This window comes from Heterodontus francisci, chromosome 12 (assembly GCF_036365525.1).
Source record: "Heterodontus francisci isolate sHetFra1 chromosome 12, sHetFra1.hap1, whole genome shotgun sequence".
NCBI lineage: Eukaryota > Metazoa > Chordata > Chondrichthyes > Heterodontiformes > Heterodontidae > Heterodontus > Heterodontus francisci.
The window spans coordinates 79,382,085-79,401,817 of NC_090382.1; the positions used below are offsets into that span (position 1 = coordinate 79,382,085).

Genomic DNA, 19,733 nt, shown 5'->3' on the forward strand with positions numbered 1-19,733 from the left:
AGCCCAACAGCTCAATTCCTGAGAAGTTGCATTCGTTACCCTTATTTTAGCATCTACTGATGAAGTGGTCTATTGATTCCTGTGGCTGTTGCCTGTCGGACATCAATTCTAAGTGGTGATTTCTGAAATTCACTCTTAATCGGAGTTGATCTTCCAGCACGTTCCGTATCTTTGCAGGATATTTATGGTCCTTTTCAGATAATCTTGAGGTTTTGATTCTGTGTAAACCAATTGATAGCAGTATCTTCACAGCCTGTTCCTCTGGTTCTACCATTGTTTGCTCTGTGAAGCATAACTGCATTCTTTGTTTTAACAGCTGGAACTCAGATAAGATATCCAAGGGCTTCCTGTTCATGCTGGGAAATTTGGTATTCATCTTCCTGCTGTTCTTTTGCTTAAAACCTTCTTTAAGACTTGGTTCTGTGACTCTGCACTGTTTCCCCTTTAAGAAATGCTCTGCTGTTTAGACTAGCTGCTTTGTTTGACAGCAGCAGGTGTTTGCTAGCGCTGTGTGTTTATCTTGCTTCCAGCACTAAGCCTGTTCTGTTTACACAGTTGTTCACTAGCTGCTAGAGTTTATGTTCTTCACGCTCGAGTAGTTTAATTGTTTTTAAAAAAACTTTGGCTGCGTGGATGAAGTTCTGCAAAGATTGGGGTTTACACACGTTTTTTCTAACAGACGCCTCCTGTAATGGCGCTGACTTCAATCAGCTTCGGAAAGGAATAGGGTCTTCCTGTATTTTTTATTACATGGAGCTTTTAGAAAAAGACAATCTTTTGAATGACTTCAAAGCTTTTCTTTTAAAGCAGTATCCCTCGATCGTCGGAACAATGACTCACCTGATTCAGCCTGTCGTTCTGAGCTCTGTCTTCTGCAGCTTGAGGTAAGTTCCTTTCTTTACTGTTTGAGCCAGTATTTTTTGAACTTTCTCTCCAGTGGCTGTAGGAAAGTTGTTTACAGAGCTGTTTTATCTGTGGTCTTCAAGCTTAGACTTTGTATTCCCACCACAGCTGCCACCAAATAATGTGTTCTTTTATGTTGTCTGATGCAACATAAAATGAGATGCGTGGAGCCCAGTTGGTTGAAGATCTCAAACAGTTTTATTACAGCTGAACTTTTTTTTAAATTCATTCATGGGATGTGGGTATCATTGACTAGGCTAGCATTTGCTGCCCATCCCTAATTACCTTGAGAAGGTGGTGAGCTGCCTTCTTGAACCGCTGCAGTCCATGTGAGGTAGGTACATCCACAGTGCTGTTAGGAAGGGAGTTCCAGGATTTTGACCCAGCGACAGTGAAGGAACGGCGATATAGTTCCAAATCAGGATGGTGTGTGACTTGCAGGGGAACTTGCAGGTGGTGGTGTTCCCATGCAAACAGTCCCATTAGACAGTACAGAGCGAATTATTTACAGAACTTGCCTCTAGGTGTTACAGTTAGAGTGACTCAGGCTTTGAGTCACGTGACTACATCCTGGTACTTAGCTCATTAGCATACTAAGATCTTAAAAGGACATCACGCTTAAAAGGCAATCATGCAATACCCACGTCATCACTAACACCACCTATTCCCACCTCCCTGCATAGCCTGATTTTGCCCTTGCCTTTGCTGCTGAAACACTCATCCATGCCTTTGTTACCTCTAGACTTGACTATTCCAACTCACCCATGCCTGGCTTCCCGCATTCTTTCCTCCATAACCTTGAGGTCATCCAAATCTCTGCTGCTCATATCCTAATTCGCACCAGGTCCTGTTCGCCTATCACCCCTGTGCCCGCTGACCTACATTGGCTTCCAGTCAAGCAAAGTCTTGATGATCTCATTTTCAAATCCTTCCATAGCTTTGCCCCTCCCTATCTCTGTAATCAACTCCAGCCCCACAATCCTCCGAGATATTTATGTTCATCTAATTCTAGCCTCTTGAGCATCCCTGATTTTAAATGCTCCACCATTAGTGATCTTGCCTTCAGCTGCCTAGGCCCAAAGCTCTGGAATTCCCTCCCTAAACCTCTCCGATTCTCTACCTCTCATTCTTCCTTTGAGACCCACCTCTTTGACTAAGCTTTTGACCCTCTGTCCTAATATTGCCTTAGGTGGGTCAGTGTCTAATATTTCCTTCTAACTTTCCTGTGAAGCACCCTGGGGCATTTTATTATGTTAAAGGCGCTATATAAATTTAAGTTGTTGTTATAGTTATGTGCCTTAAATCCAGCTACAGAAGAACACCAGCTAGCCAGTTTGGTTTCCCACATGAGAAATCCTCATCACATCTCTCAGCGTGTTGCCAAATTAGCCCTGATTTTGAAGGTGGGACACGCCCATTGAGAATTGGGTTGAGACTGCTCAACTCATTTCAGATAGAACTAGCACAATCAGTAGAGAAGGGAGGCTTTCTCTCCATTCGCCTGGTTTGACTTCAAATGCAGGCCTGGACATGAAGATAAAATGCAGTACTGCAAATTGCCTTTCGCTTCTCGGTCCTGCAGTTGAATGCCAACCAGTCAAGTACTGCTGCAACCTTTGCATTTGGGGTTTAATCTATGACTTTCAAGCTTCAGAGCCTGATAGCCATCGAACTTTGACTGACCACTGGGGCTTCAGTACCCATTGTGGGATTTTTAATTCTCCCCTCCTCCACCTCTTCCAAGAAACCGGACTTCAATTTGGCACATATTAACACAGATTGGGAATTTACCCAAGTGTGGGAACAAAACAGTGTCCTTTCACACAGTGGCTCTGGGCACCAGCTTCTTATTAAATAACAATTTTCAGGACTTATTAAAGATAACTGAGCAGCTAAAGGCAGCCTTAGCACATGCTCAACTTACCAAACAAAATGGATTTCAAAATGAGACGACGTTCCTTTTCCACATCCTACTCTCTCTACAGTAAGGAGAGTTTTGAGAAATTTACAGTTTGTTTTTTGTTGAATGTCTACATCGGCTAATATTACTTTCAAGCCATAATTTCTTCAAAAGCACATCTATCAATGGAACTTATTCTGGTCTCTAATTCAAAGGGTCACTTATTACGGGCACTAAAATATCTCTTGTGCTTCCAACGACAGTAAATCATGGATGACCTTTTGTACAATGTGCAGCAAAGCTAATGATTGCCTGATGCTCCTTAGCATCACACTACTCTGCTGTTTGGTATCCAAGCCATTGACTGTTTACACTGCTCTCCCAGTCCACTTCAGAAACACAAATGCACTCAGTGCCAGCTCTCCTAATGCATCATCTGATGTGCCTTTTCTGAGTTTCCAAATAACAATTTTGTAAGCGACATCAAAAGCAACAAAATTTGCTTTTCATTACAGGGTGTGCAATTAAACTTCACAAGGCACTACATCACGTGTCTGGTCTGTAGCACCACATGCAATACTGTTTAAAAGGTGTTCACCTGTTAGATCTCATTTCATTCCACAGAGGACAACACGGGATATTGACAAACCATTAAGAGGTCTGCATGGTTTTATGTTATGTTCTCATAGAAAACAAATTCTGCGGTGGGCAATGGGCAGGGCATGAGTTCATACAGATTTCCCGCAGTGTGACTTTGCAATTTGGAACGTGGGAAGAGCATGAGGCCAAGTAAAATTGCTCCCTCCCCCCACCTTAACCCAACGCTAACAAGCAGGGGAAAAGTAAAACAAGAGGAAGGCTGTGGAGTAGAGTCACTCCCAATTGTGATCTCACACAACCATCTAATGGCTGGGTGGTGAGACTACATGGCCTGTGGTATCTTCAAAGAGTGGATGAAAATAAATTACAATTTGATGATCATATATGATTTCTTGTTAATTGAGAAACAGAGCCCATAGTGCAAGACATCAGGGGAGAAGAGGAGATAATTGAGGAAGTAAAAAAGTTAGGTGACAGATTGTAGGAGAAAGGATAGACTGAGGGGGCAAGGAAATCGACAAAAAGACAAGGGATATTAATAGAACAGATATTTAAACTCCAATATAACTCAGACATTTCTATTTGCTCCACATTCCCTCTCATTTATTAACTCTTTGATTTCTCTCTTTAACCTTCCTGTTCTGATGTTAGTGATCAAGACTAGAGTCCACATTTGCAGGTGCTGGCAGCCCTCTGATACTTTGTCAAATTAACATCCTCCATGTACGAGTCTGGACACTGAGCGTTGGCAGGCTCTTTCACTATGGGGGCATTGCATCAAGCTACATCCTGTTCTTCACTCAATGTCCACATGTGTATATGTTAAAGCAGGAGACCCTTCTGATTTTTTGTAGTCCTTTGTCAGGGACAAATGATTGTAATGCTCCCACTCATAGCCAAGCTGAAATCAACTAATTCTACATGGAGCAGCGATTGAATCCAGACCTTTTTTGCTCTGTGTGGCTCAGTAACATTCTACTGTGTGTGTGGTTTTGAATATTGACGTCAGAAATACTTCAAAGTCAGGAATTTACAAATGATGTGCAAAGCAGTATTACTTGTGCCACTGAGCAAGAATTAGCTCCACCTCCCATTGTGCACATCTAATTCTCCCATAGAAACCAAGCAAGGAAACAAGTGCAAGGGACAGGGAAAGGGATAGGGATAAAAACTGGGAAAGTGGGAAACATTGCCCAACAAGCTGAGAGCAGTAGGTGGAACAGTGACAAATTCCATAGGCAGCCTGCAAACTCAACTTGCTGTCAAAGAATATACTGTGAAAGTGTCAATGTGTATCAGTGAATCGCTGAATTATTATTTCCCACTTCAGGACATACTTAGTTCACTAACATTTCAATAGAAAACAATTTTCACACAATATACTCATCAGTCAGTTAGACACTCTTTAGCAATCTCGTGTAGCCAACCACAGACAAATAATGTCCTCTGAACTTATCCTGCTCAACTGCTGTAGCTTTGCCAGAAGTACGTTATGAATCCCTCTTATTTGTGTCAACAGGGTTTCTGACGCAGTTCTAGCAAATTTACAGCAGCAAAGGAGGAATTCTGAGGAAATCGCCTGGCTGAAAAATAGAGACGGAGATGGGGAAAAAGACTAAATCCAGGAGGGATAAGGTTAAGCAAGATACAAGGAGAGAAAGCGACAGAAAGAGACAGACGTACAGTAGCAGTGAGAAGGGGATGAACAGAAAAATATGAATGGGGCTGACCCGTAGTTTCAATAGGCTACAAGTTCTTATAGCTCTAGTCTCGCTCAATTGCTGCTTACCTGCTGCTATTTTAACCACACTTTTTTTTTTTAAAAAAGGTGCCCACAACAAGCAGTCGGGTGTCACATAAACACTTGCAATTCAGGGTCCTATGATGTCATTCGGAACACGATGCATTTTTAACACCAAGTAGTTGAGCTCACTCTCAGCCTAGGGGCTATTGCTTTCAGAGGGTCACTGGAAGCAGAAACTACAAAATTTATTTTGGGGAGCTAGAGCCACAGGAGATTGTTTTAACATATTAACATGAAGTGGCATAATAAGGGATCAATTCACCAATTCCATATACACCGGCTTTCAATCTCAGCAAGGCAGACAACAAAGGTGAAAGTTGTCCGGAGCCACTCTTCCATTCCAACTAGATTACCAAATGTGATTGCGTGTGTTGCTACCATGTATCTAAAGCCACAGTGTTGGAATCAATCACTGATATTAGTTATTATTTTCTATTCAGTTTTTTGGGGTGGGCTCAATTTGTTTTATGTTGGCAATTGTAATCAGTATCAACTGTTGGGCCTCTGCAGGTCCTTAATGCACAAAAACAGCCACACAGTGTGTTAAAGACTATGATGGTTGTTAATACCAGGTTTCATAAAGAAACAAGTAACGACTGGTTTCATAGTCTGTATGAAGTGTAATTAACTTTAAAGCTCATACCCACCCTCTCTAAATCTTGACGAAGGTGTGTGAAGAGTCGCAGTCGTCGGTATAAGATGTCCTGTTCCTGCTGGGCAAGATTGTCCACTTCATCTGTTTTTGCAGCCAGCAGTGGCTTGTTGAAATTTGACTTTCTCTTGAGCCTCCAGTACTGGTAGAAAAAATCCACCAGGACATCAGACATCTGCAGCTGCTGGGCCACATCTGAGGGCTTTACCAGTTCATAGAACTCCTCCTCAAGTTGTTGCAGCTTCTGCTTCCTTAGGCTCGCCTTTTCCAGGTCACACTCACTCTGATTCATCTCCACCATCCCATCAGTGGTTGCGGAGAGCTGCCGTGCCTCGTTCAGTTTGCTCATGGCCTCATCCCGTTTAGTGCAGGAATTGGTGGTAGTGCTGCTGTGGTCCAGGCAGTAGGACTTGAACCTGACTTCATCATTCTCTGCAAGAATAGTCCTCATTTCCAAGTTGCGGTCAAATGCACACGTCACATGGAATGCTGTTATACAGGAAGCCATTGAGCACTAGAGAGGGGAGCAAAGGATAAATCCTCATCAATGTAATGCTACTCCTATTAAGCAGATCTCAAATTGAACAACACTACCTGCAGGACTTTACTCAGTTTATAGTTTTCAATTCCGCAGTGGTTTTACCTCCCATCCACCAGGTAAATCCATTTTCCTAATGGTGCCCTCACACTGGCAGAACAGCTTCGCCATGGGGCAAGTTGTGTAAAATAGAACTTAAAATACTAAGCCACAGCCTATAAGAAAAAAAACACTCAGTCTTTGAGGGATTTACACACAGAACGATTGCACTCTAAGGGTGGGATCTTGTGAAGGCAGCGGGGCTCCTAGCACCAGGCCAAAAAGGCAGGGGGGTACCCCACCTCGGCCTTTTCGGGTCACCCACACGGCGCAATTCTCTGTTGTTCCGGAGGTGGTTTCTGGCACCGGGATCTCCGTCCCTTTAAAGACGGGGATCCCACCTCTGAGAGCTGCCGGTCATACAGAGGGCTGGCTGCTCAGTAGTATCAGCAGTACCACTGGAAGTGGTGGCCACTGCCGGTATTACAGAGGCACTGGACCCAGGCCCAGCGCTGGAGACTCAGACCTCAGGTAAGTGAGATGGGGTCCCTGCGGCCTGTACAAGAGGCCCTGGCGAGGGGGGTTGGGGAGTGGGCGAGGCCCAGGTGGAGGGGGGTCCAGAGAATTCGAGGTTTGGTGGGTGGCGATTGCCACACATTGCCCACGGAGGAGGGACCGGTCCCCCACCGCTTTCCACCCACACCGTTGACAGGCCACTTAAGGGCCTCAATTGGCCTCCGGGCGGAAGGCCGTCGTTGGCCTATCGTGCCCGCGGCAATAATACTTGGCAACTGGCCCTCCACCCCGCACCCCCACCCCTCCCCCACCCCGCCGCGATTCTATGGGCACCGCCCTCCCTCCTCTGTCTCGGGAGACCCATAAAGTCCAGTCCTAAGGTCGTGACGTTGTTCACCCACATTTGACTATATCAACAGCAAAGAGTTTGAGCATGACGGTTCGCTAATTTGATGAAATGGCAAAAGCAGCTTCAAAAAATTGGCATAAAAGTGTTCCATTTTAGAGTGGGAATTTAATGCTTTCTAATCCAATGGATCTGCTCCAATTTCTGATTTTTGAGTGAATGAGTCAGTTCAGAAACTATTTCTCTTAAATTGACTCAAAAAAGCCCTCATGGCACAATGCTTCTGGGGGATTCCAGGGATATGCCAGGAATTCTGTCAATTATATCCTTGGAAAAATCCCCCATAATGGCAGCAAGGTTAAGTGAATCAATCACTTTTATAATGTGGTCCTGAGCTTCCTAGCAGCAGAAGAAAACAGGCCTTTTAATGTTCAATCTGGGGAAAAGAAAGCTGCTTTCCTACAGGTAAAGGACAATAAGGCTGCTCCGACTTCAGCCAGTGGATCGAGGCTGGTTCCTCTGAAGCACCTTACAGGATTAGCCACTCTAATCATGCCAATGATCTCAGCACAGGGATTTGTGTTTTTCTATTGCGACATACTTAAGTCCTGCTCCACTACACTTCTGCGGATGAAAAGGTGACATCAGAATTTTGGGGCCTCACCATCTCAGTTTAAACACGAGGAATAAGCCACTGTGGTAAGAAAGCCAAGATTTGCCCGTGAGATTGATGAGAAAAGTGGTGAGAATGTGGAATTCACTACCACATGGAGTGGTTGAGATGATTAGTATGGATCCATTTAAGGGGAAGGAAGCTTGATAAATATACGAGGGAGAAAGGAATAGGATATGTTGATAGGGCGAGATGATGTAAGGTGGGAGGAGGCTCATGAGGAGCATAAACACCAGAATAGATCTACTGGGCTGAATGGCCAGTTTCTGTCCTGTAAACTCTATGTGAAAATAAAAAAGTGAATGCACCCAAAACTATTACAATTAACTAAAACAGGAAATATCCTTAACCTGAGAATATTCAAACACATCTGCAGTTACACTGTATGCAAGTTCTAAATTAGCCCATACTTTAAGCTATTAATGCCTTTTTCTCTCCATTTTTTCCTGATAATTTTCTCCCTTCTCCTTTCACCAGGCAGTGTTATGGGGTACAATTCAACAGGCAGTGATCGACTTTGGGTACCTCGTCAAAGTATCCATACTTCATGTATGGACCTAGACAATGACCATCAGTAGACTGTTCGCCCACAGGTGGCATCACATGCAAGCCTGATTCAGTCTTCACCTAAAGTATGCAGATGCACTTTCTAGGGAGAGTTGTTAGGCAGAGATCAGCAGTGTGAACCTAGACCAATTTTCGTCTTCCTTACCTGTGGCAAAATCTAAAGCTCCTATCATTGCCCTGGCTATGATCAGCTAATTCAGCACAAACAGTGGTGGGGGGGGCGAGGCGGAGGGTGCAGGATAAAACTTAGAGCATTCATGCTTTGTATGAGTCAGCTATTCAATGCCTTAATAAGGAGTCACCAACAGGGCAGCCTAAGACAGTTACATTTAATTAAGTTTTCACAAAGACCTAAATTTTCCTGTCTGCTATCAAAATGAAGGTCCAGGCTGGAGTAGGAAACTGGGAGTTAATTAACGCACAAGGCATAATCTGGGGTTTTAATCACCTCTATGTCTCTTACCAGAACAAAACCTTCGATTGTAGTCACAGAACAATACCGGAAACAGTCAAATTTGTACATACTGACCTGAATACACGTCCCAGTCCGTTCACTGCAAAGGCTACAAGCCAGCGCCCATCTGCTCGCGGGAATGTGTGACACTTTCGTAATGGGTTCCATCTTCTCAGGGCAACCTATACTTACCTAAAAATATTGAAATACAGAAAACCTTAATTAAAAAGACAATGGAATCTTTTTGGGCAACCATTCTTGCCTGTTTTCCATTTATATTCCTCGGTTCTACCAGGCCACACATCCTGCCATCATAAGGGCAATCAGCAGAATTTTTTCCTAGGCCCATGCCACATTTGACTGGTCCCTGCAACACTCATTTGATCTGGGACTGGTCCCAGTTTGTGGCCCTATACAATGATGTTTCAATATTGAACAGATATTACATAATTTACACGGCCACCTGAAGGGCGACTGTGATCTGCTCTCAAGATTTGGTAATGCGACTCATAAAATGGGAAAGGAGCAGAGCTTGGCATGCATTAATTGCTGTCTGACTTTTCGTAATAAGGGGAAAGGAAGAGGAATTTAAATAAAAATTCAAGATCAGTCCTGGCTCCCAAAGGTATCACCCTGCAAACAAATAGCAGCACATTTTAACAGACAGTGTAATGTTCAAGAGATAAAATAAAGCACATGCTGGAAATCTGAAATAAAAACAGTAAAGCTGGAAATGTAGCGGCAGGTCAATCAGCATTTTAATTCTAACAGACTTGTTGCACCTTTCTATCAATTCTGATAGAAATAGGAGCAGGAGTAGGCCATTCGACCCCTCAAGCTTTCCCCGCCATTCAATAAGATCATGGCTGATCTGCCCCAGACCTCAACTCCTCTTTCGTGCTAGCTCCTCATAGCCCTCAACTCCCGATATTTCAAAGATCTATCTACCTCCTCTTCATGGACTTTCATTATCTAAAACTGTGGCAACTAATTACTTTGATGAAGCAAACATTGTTAGGGAGCACGGCACTCATCAAAGTGAGGCATGAAAATCAGTGCTGGGAACTGGAATAAATTTCCTGCTAATGCCAGCACGAAGCACCACCAGGTCAGGTAGAATACAGGTTAATACAGAATAGTATTTCCCAAGGAAGCAGCCCCAGAACAGGCACCACACACAGGTCAGAAGCAGGGTATAGCACCCTCTACTGCCCCAACATCATTCCTTAACTCCAGCTTCAATTTTGTGGAACTAAATATCCTTCCATCATTCAAAACTTGCAGCTGAAGTGCCTTAAGGTGGAATCAAGATACTCTTAATGGCAACAGCTGTACAGTAACCAGGAAGTGGCACAAGTTCACCCAGCTCACTCGTGTCATCTTTTTAGCCAATATACAGGAGCCAACAGCCCTCCTCATAATCTAATTATAAAACCCCAATGTCTTTCTACGATTGCTGTAATTAGAATCGGCGGAACATAATTTCAACAGAGAGATCAAACAAATGTGGTGTAATGCCTTATGGCAATGCAGGCATGTCTAATGCATGTGTGTCAACATATGATTGTCCTGATCCTCAATCGGAGAAACTGTGCAATGACAAAACGTGAGGAAGTTCAGCCTCTTCCTGGCTTTGCCTATTTTAAGTAAAATGAGCAAGAGCCCCTAGCATTTCAATGCAAGATCAGATTCTCCTATCTCTCTGATGTGGATGGTAATGCCTATGCTTAGCTGCATAGTAACTTTGTTCTTTTCCTTTTCAGTGAATATTTCTGTTTAGGGAAGGGATGCTAGTGCAAATAAAAGGAAATCTCACTAATTTCAAGTGCCCAATGCCAACATCAAGCGCTCCCAAATAAGGTACTGATGAGATAAATTCTCTTTCTCCACTCTCCCCCAACAATGAGCCTTAACCCAGAACCTCAGAGGAATATGCCATACTGCACCAATGTGACGATTCCTTTCCCTACACTAGCCATTCTTATGGTCTCCGAATGAGATTGCTAGTTTGGTACCAAATTAAGGGCAGTTGTGTAGTCCCATTCTCATGAAGCGAGAGTGTTGAGACTGTCCACATTCATTTCAAATATTATCTTTGCAACCAGCTGAGAGAAAAGACTTTTCAGATTCCAGAGGTGAGACAGCTGTGTCTAAGCCATTACATAATTTAATTCTCATGAGAGTAGTTATCATCCAAATAACAGGGTTGCAAAAAAAAAAAATTCCATAGGTGACACAGAACATGTCCATCTACGTTGGCTAGCAAACCTCTGAATATTTGAATCTAAACAACTGTAGCAGGATCACATCTTTCACAACAAAGACAAATCTACCTTATATGTATTTGATCCATGAATTTATTCTGCTTGGTCAACAGGAAAAGCAGTGAACAGCCCCTTCTCTAAACGTGTGATCATGACAGTTCCCTGACACCCTGTTGTTAATCGCCTTACATATGGATGTCTTACTTCAGGTATCCATAAGGCACAGCTAACATGGACCCACTTCGTGCCACTGCGTGTTGGTTTCAAAGCGCCTCCTCTCTTGGGACACAGCAAACACTTTGGCTGAACGCCCAGGGCACACGTCCGACACAACCAGCTGCCGAGGGGCACCTTCAGAATTCCATAACAAGCCTGTCGTGAGTTAAAAACAGCAAACGGTCAGATGTCTCCGGCAAGAACCCAAGCGAATAAATTCTTTGTGCAGACACCTGCGAGCCAAACTGTCATCTATCATAATCAAGTCGGCATTCAGCTAAAGTGCTTAAAGAATTAACCGTCTTAACCAATGTTAGAATCAGTAAATAAATGAGACGAAAAACTAATTGGAATTTTCTTCTCATACACAATGGACCTCATTAAATGATTCTCTACTGGAAACAGACAACAGTTGCAGTTAAGATAAACAATTATTTATGACAGACATCTAAATACTGTGGGGGAGAATTTCCATAAAGTTCTCCTGCTTGAACTTTGGAAGAAGATCAGCGGAAACAATGCAAACAGCTACTTCTGTCATCTCTCTGGGATTTCTAAACTGATCTTCTGCTGAAATTATGGTGGGGAATCTGCAGAATCTCTGGAAATTTAGGATGGGTGCAAGAACTAGTGTCATTACAGTCAGCTACTTTATGAGAATTACCAAACTCAGACCACTACATCCTGCTTCTGATGCTCAAAAGATTTACCAAGCAGTGATCTCTGTGAACAGGCTGAACCATTTAGCAGTGGGTAATCACAGTAGGATTTAAAATATACATCTAACAGCAAAGCTGCTGGCCTAAATCCCGAATATACATACTTGAAACCTGATAATTCCTGAGCTGCTAGAGCAAAGCAAAGGTTATTTGAAGTTTGACAAAAATGAAGCAATAGTATGCATAGTCAATTATTTATTTGGTTCTTTCTTGCCAGTCACAGCACATGCAGGGCTAAAACTGGTTACTACCAACTAATTCTAAAAGCAACAACTGTTTGCATTCATGTGACACCTTTAATGTAAAGCAAGCTATGAAGGGAGAGATTAGGAGGGAGTGGCCAAATGCTTGCTCAAAGTGATGGGTCTTGGGAGAGATTTTTACAGGTGGAGAGAGAGTTTGAGGGGCAGAGAGGTTTAGAAATGGAGTTCCAAAGAAGAGGAATGAGAAAGCTGAAGAAAATACACATGCCAAGACCGTGATGTGCTAGAATCAAATGCTGCTACTTTCCTTGGTGTGTTGGGACCTGATTAATCGGTTAAGCCATTCCATTCACTTACAAACATCTTGTGGAGCTGTTTATAGTACTGATCTATTTGCCAACTGTGTTTGTTAGGCAAACACCATTTAGAATCCTATGAATGTCTAACTCCTTAATGTAGTTAAGAGAAATCCTTCTGTTCTGGCATATCTTCAAATAAATCTGGGACTACATCTGGGCTTTAGTGAAACTAGACAGCAGTCTGAAACCAGCAGAGATAAGGGGCAGGTCTGTGACTCTGTGGTAATGTACAACCAACGTAAGTAGTAAAGAATTTGTGTCATAGGTTAGTTTCATGGCGAGTGCTAGCATGGGTAAAGTACCTGTTGTTTGGGAACTTTGAGGAAATTAGTGGTCTGCAATTACTGTAAATATAGTTTTTGTACACAGTATTGTTCAAGTAACTGTTTAATGATCAGTAAGTTTGTCTAATAGCATATAGCCCAAGACATAGTGTGATGGACCTCTTATTGATCCAACTACCAAAGTTTATGATCATGTAGTGACACGTGATGCATTCCAGTAGTATATGTACAGTGGCGAGGATTCTTTGTTTGACTTGCCACCTTTTCCCAGATATCGGGCAGGTAAAACTACACTCTGGTTCATAGAAGACTCAAGGTTCTGTTACACCAATGTGTTTGGTTGAACAATAATTTTCTTTGGTGCACTCGCTGGAGATCTGAATTTGTATTTTTTTTTTAGACATTTTTAAAAAGACAAGCTGCCAGCAAAGCCATCCTTTCAGCTTAAGATGATCACTTAATTTGCAACACTGTATCCTACACTGTAATGCTTGCGAGGAGAGAGACGAAATGTCTGCCAAATCCCCAGCAAGAACCAAGACCCACAAGAAAAAGAAATACTGCTAAATGCTATGTTTGATTCACTGAGTGACTGTCATGTGACAAAACTTCTCCATCTGTGGTTTTAAGCTTTTTTTCTCTGCAGCAGAGGAGAAGCAACTGGACTCTGACATGAGCAGACCCTAAGTGGGGGTCTCTTCTCTCTCTCCATTCAGCTTGAAAGCTTTCAAATCCTGCCTGTTAACTGACCACTTTTGCATGCTCCGCCTACAATCTGAAATCCCATCGGAGGAAATCATCCACATCGCAGTCTCCAAGAGACTCACCGAACCAGTCATCTACCTCTTCAAACTAAAAGCCTCAGGACCACTTAATTCATCTAGAAGCCAGCCGAATCACCAAACTTCACACACTGTATACTGTTTTTTTATGGACTCTAACTCAACCAATCTACCATTCCCCACTCGATAACCTATTTGTGTGTGGGTAAACCTCTAGTGAGTGTTAGTGAATGAAAGTTGGCATTTTGTTTACTATTTTTATTAGTTTGGTTTAGGTACAATAAAGTTAACCTCTTTCTTTTTTAACTCAATAAAACCTGTCCGATTAGTTCTTGTTATAATCATAGCAAGTGAGCAATCAAATACCTATTGAATTGCTCAGTACATCCAATTTAAAAAAGAATTAAACCTGTTGTGGTCAAACAAGGAGGGAAAAGAGGGAAGCCCTTCAACCCCTCCTCACTTGACCATAACAGTTCACTTACCAGAGCGGCCAGTGACTCTAAACTCAAAGAATTGTGGAGCGTAGAAACCCCAAAGCATGACATAATGCAGAACTTAAGGTCAGCTACATATGTAGAAGTTTTGTTTGGTCCAGGGAGAAACTCTGTAGAATTTTTACTTAAGAGTGTTTGCCAGGAGATTAAATGGGTACAGTGAAGTCAATGGTACAGCAAGTAGATATGGTATGTTGAAACAATGGGCTTGACAGGCTTAGTGGCTTTCCATGCTTTCTATCATTCTGATTGTGTACCATCATCATGCATTCTCATGTCAAGTTCAACATGAGTTAGATGCAGAATAAATCTCCATTTATTCTACCCTGACAATTTTACTTAATCCCAATCTCAGAACAGCATTCCCTTTTCCCACACCTGCGTTCTTTATGTGTTGGCACACCAAGGGCACCAATCACAACAATAAGTTTCAAATGTAAATATTCAAGGAATACCCAGGGCATGAACAAACGGTGACTATTTACCTGGTGAACACAGATGTTGCACTTGTCACAGAAAACCATCTCATTACCATCCTCCCCTTCCGGGGAGCGGCACACATCACACACCACATCTTCATCGTATTCAATCCCGAGACCCTCTTCAGTCTCAATTGCCAGGTTCATGTTCTCCTGGCATTGACTTTCCAGCTCCTCAATGATCCTTTCCATCATCAGCTCATCAACCTCAAGCATTCCTGGAAAAACAAATACAATTTATCTTTATAATGACGTGGACCTTAGCAGCCATCTTATTTTTAAACCTATTTAATAGAAAGGGCAAACCTGATGCATCTCCCAGAATCCATTTGGCTCAATGGGTGGATACTCTGCCTAGTCTTGTGTTGAGTCATGCAGTCCGCAAAAGGTTACAGGGTCAATCACTGGTGTGTACAGAGTCTGCTGATTTGAAAAGGGTCAGAAGGGTAGGATGCTACAATTAGCTTCACTGTTCCTGAGCTGGGATGAAGGAGAGGGGAATGGGCTACGCCTGGATTCCTGTTTTTGATGTTATGATACGACCGTCCAAGACAAAGCCCCCAATCAAAATATATGGTTCTGATTGCGGTGGAAGCAACGCACTGTCAATTCAGTCCCGTCATGCCACAGATCCCCTAACATATCACTTTAAACTTTCCAAATTCAAGTAAACCACAGCCGAATTGAACCACCTATTAACCCCCAAATGAGGCAAACCAAACCAGGTGTCTTTAGATCAACAAATTAACTGTTTATTAGAAAAACTAAATTATTAAACACCACTAAAATGAAAGCAACTTTATAAAAAAATAGGAAAAATTTAGAGTCCTTGCAGATTTACGCTTCCCAATTAACAATCCTCTGATTAAAGTCCACTCGCAATCTTCCAGAGTCTGACGAGGAAAGCAAAACAGTTCGACATCCGAAGCTTCAAACTTCTCTTTCTTCCAGCGATGACCACAGGAGATCCACAACTCGCAACCACTTTCAATAGAATCAATCTGGCTTTAGAATTTTGAGGGATGAACAATAGTCACAGTTTAAATTCTTCCTTCGGTTTAAATTAACAGAGATCTCTGTTCAGTTCATGCTGGCCCAGCTGTCTGTGTCTGTTAGAACAGTCTGTCTCAACAAAAAGCCAGTTTAAAAATTAATCGCAACATTGTATATCGATCCTTAATATCTGAGTGGCTGTATCCAAGGCAACCAGGATGCATCTTCTGAAGCTGGTTGGTTTCCTCTCTGTATGGTTGTATCCAACGGCAAGCCAAATGCAACTTCTAGGTAACTCTTGAGGCTTGCCTGTTCTTAAAGCAGTACTGATCCTTTGCTGTTTTAAAAACACACTGCATATTTCCCCCCAAAAAACAGTATCATGACACCTCCGCCCCTGGCGGAATGAAATGCCATTCCCAAAATGCATTTCATTACAATGTGTAAAAAACTACAAATTGAAAAAAACGGCAACACATTTTTTCTTTTCCCCGCATTTGCACACCATACTCTACTAATAATTTACAACTTTCTTTTATACCATCGCCATCTACATACGTTAACATGGTTAAATCCGTGACAAAGCGTCGGCGATAACATTATTTTTCCCCGAAATATGTACAACCTTTAGATAATAAGGCTGTAACAACAGACTCCATCTAAAGATTCTAGCATTTTGGTTTTTAAACTTTTCCACAACTATTAATGGGTTATGGTCAATGTATATTAATATGTCTTTATAGTCCTGGCAGACATATACCTCAAAATGTTTGAGAGCGAGTAAAAGTCCCAATGTTTCTTTTTCCACAGTGGCATATTTTTTCTGATGACAGTTTAGTTTTCTGGAAAAATACCCTACTGGCTTCTCTATGCTCGATTCGTCATCTTGCAATAGGACTGCACCAACCCCCAGGTCGTTAGCATCGATCGCTAATTTAAAGGGTTTTGCAAAATTTGGAGCAGCCAACACTGGTTCATTAATTAGGATTGCCTTTAGCTTTTCAAAAGCTGCCTGGCATTCATCTGACCATACCACTTTGTTTTTCTTTTTTGTAGCAAGTCGGTTAACGGAGCAGCCACAGTACTAAAGTTTCGTACAAATTTCCAGTAAAAACCACACATCCCTAAAAATCTCATTATTTCCCGTTTAGATTTAAGGATAGGGAACTCCATTAAGGCTTGTCCCTTTGCTGTTTTTGGTAATATCTGACCTTGCCCCACTATGTGTCTGAGGTAAGTTACTCTTGCTTTTCCAAATTAATTTTTTTTCCAAATTTACCACTAAATCTGCGGCTTGTAACCTTTTAAGCAAAAGTTTTAATTGGTTTAAGTGTTCTTGCCAAGTGTTACTGTACATTAGTACATCATCGAGATATACTACACAGTTGGGAACACTGGCTACCACCTTATTCATTAATCTTTGAACGGTTGCTGGGGTTTTTTTTTAGCCCGAATGGCATCACCCGGCATTGATAAAGACCGTCAGGTGTTACAAAAGCTGATATCTCTTTGGCTCGAGGAGTCAAAGAAACTTGCCGGTAACCCTTTATTAAGTTGATGCAGTCTTCTAAATGCGGAACTGGGTAGGCGTCTGCCTTGGTTACAGCATTAACTTTTCTAGAATCTATACAAAATCGGGTTGAAACGTCAGGTTTAGGTACTACAACTACTGACAAACTCCAGCTACTTTGACTAGGTTCGATCAAATTGTTTTCCAGCATCTCCGCTTTCTCTTGGGCCTGTTTGTCCGGACTTAAGCAGTAAGGATGTTGTTTTAAAGGAATGGTTCCCCCTATATCCACATCATGTGTGGCTAAGGTTGTACATCCTAGCTTATCCCTACAAACTCTTTTGAACATTGTGAAAAGCCTGGTTAGGTCTTCACACTGTTTTGCCTCGAAGTGCAAAAGCATGTTGTCTAATTTTCCTAGCCATTCTGTATTCGCTAATCTGATAGTTGGAGGTTCAATCTGAGAATTGTCTAGGCCTGCTTCTGTCTCATCCTCACTATCCTTTTCCTTCTCAACAGTCCCGATTTTCTGACATACCTGTACTGGCTTATCCTCCTCCCTGCGGTAATATTGTTTGAGCAAATTAATGTGACACAACCGGTTTTTCTTCCGGCGATCAGGGGTGTCAATCAAGAAATTTACCTTACCCACTCTTCTGATCACTCTATATGGGCCACTGAACTGTGCTTTTAATGGTTCTCCCTGTAATGATAATAACACTAATACTTCATCCCCTGGTTGAAAATCACGGGTTTTTGCATTCTTGTCTGCCCATTTTTTCATAGTGGCTTGGGATACTTTAACGTGTTCCTGAGCTACACCACAAGCTTTTGTGAGCCTTTCCCAGAACACAGATACATAGTCTAGTAGTGAGAATTCATTCTTTTGTTACAAGAATCTGTCCTTTGTAAGTTTTAGAGGACCTCTTACCTCATGTCAGTGAACCAATTTGAAAGGACTGAAGCCACTATGAAAAAATGGGCAGACAAGAATGCAAAAACCCCTGATTTTCAACCAGGGGATGAAGTATTAGTGTTATTACCATTACAGGGAGAACCATTAAAAGCACTGTAGACTCATTTGGTGAGTCTTTGGCAGCAAATAAAAGAAAGTCTCGTCCTTTATCCCAGTCATGTGGTTATTCGTGACAGTATGTTCGAATCATTGTTTTGAGAGTCTGGTGAAATCTCTCTAAAGCTCCCTGTGACTATGGGTGATATGATGAAGATTTCAACTGTCTAATCCCAAAATTGCCCATGATTTCTTGAAATATCCTAGACATGAAATTAGAACCTTGATCTGATTGAACTCCAAGTGGTAACCCATATCTCGTAAAGAATTGGGTTAACTTTTCTACCACTACTCTAGCAGTAATTGCCCTCAAAGGAATGGCATCTGGAAATCAAGTAGCCATATCCATGATAGTAAGTATGTACTGATGCCCCGCATTTGTTTTTGAAAAGAGTCCTACACAGTCTACTAACACCCTGCCAAATGGTTCCTCAATCACTGGTATGGGAAGTAGTGATGCTGGTTTTATGGTAGGTTGTGGTTTTCCCACCATTTGAAAGGTATGGCATGTCTTACAAAATTGTCTCACCTCCTTTCTAAGACCTGGCCAGTAATAATGTTGGCTTATGCATGATTTGGTCTTCCAAATGCCCCTATGTCCTGCAAAAGGAATGTTGTGTGCTAACCTTAATAATCCTTGGCGATATTTAGGTGGTACCACTATCTGTTCATCAACTGTCCAGTCTTCATCAGCAGATCTATGAGGCGGTCTCCATTTCCTCCTCAAAACCCCGTTTGCCATATAATAGCCTTCCGGAACTCCTCTCGCCTCAGCTTCTGTCAGAGCCATCTGTGCTATTCGGTATATCTCTGGATCAGCTTGCTGTGCTGCAATAATAGATGATCTGTTAAACATCTCACTTGGATTATCTAAATCCCCAAATAAGGTTTCAGATACTTGGCTATCTATTTGTGGTGCCCTTTTACCTCCGACAATGGATCCTGTTGAGCCATTGCTCGGGTGACTACACACGCAGGAAATATTCCCGGAACCTGTTCCTGTAATTGCTCCGTTTCCATAATTTCACTTGGTTCTTCTGTAATTATAGGAGAAACTGATACTTTTGATCCAGTCAAATCATTTCCTAGGAGTAGATCAATTCCCTTTGCTGGCAAACTGTGGACAACAACTACTGTTACTATCCCAGATATTAAGTCACTCTCTAGGCGTACTTCATACAAAGGTACGGGTACATACTCCCCGCCAATTCCATTAACTAAAACATAAGCGTTCAAGGTGCTCTCTGGTGGAAGCCTTATATCTTTCCCGAGCAACAGTGTTTGGGTTGCTCCTGTGTCCCTGAGTATAATGATAGGTTTTTCTGCCTCACTTACATGATATGGAGTTTCTCTCCTCTTTGAC

General features: G+C 42.2%; 1 protein-coding gene across 9 annotated transcripts in view; it reads right to left on the reverse strand.

Moving 5' to 3' along the window:
• Nucleotides 1-19,733, reverse strand: part of jade2 (jade family PHD finger 2) — a 199,304-nt gene that overhangs the window by 51,836 nt on the left and 127,735 nt on the right. For 8 of the 9 annotated variants that reach the window (XM_068043712.1, XM_068043711.1, XM_068043710.1 and 5 more), the window contains 4 exons: nucleotides 14,802-15,013; nucleotides 11,461-11,628; nucleotides 9,068-9,184; nucleotides 5,855-6,373 (listed from right to left, as the gene is read on the reverse strand). In XM_068043712.1, coding sequence (XP_067899813.1) covers nucleotides 5,855-6,373; nucleotides 9,068-9,184; nucleotides 11,461-11,628; nucleotides 14,802-15,013 — 1,016 coding nt within the window. Of the gene's footprint in view, nucleotides 1-5,854; nucleotides 6,374-9,067; nucleotides 9,185-11,460; nucleotides 11,629-14,801; nucleotides 15,014-18,996; nucleotides 19,087-19,733 lie in introns of those variants that run through there. The other variant, XM_068043718.1, reaches the window with a different exon arrangement.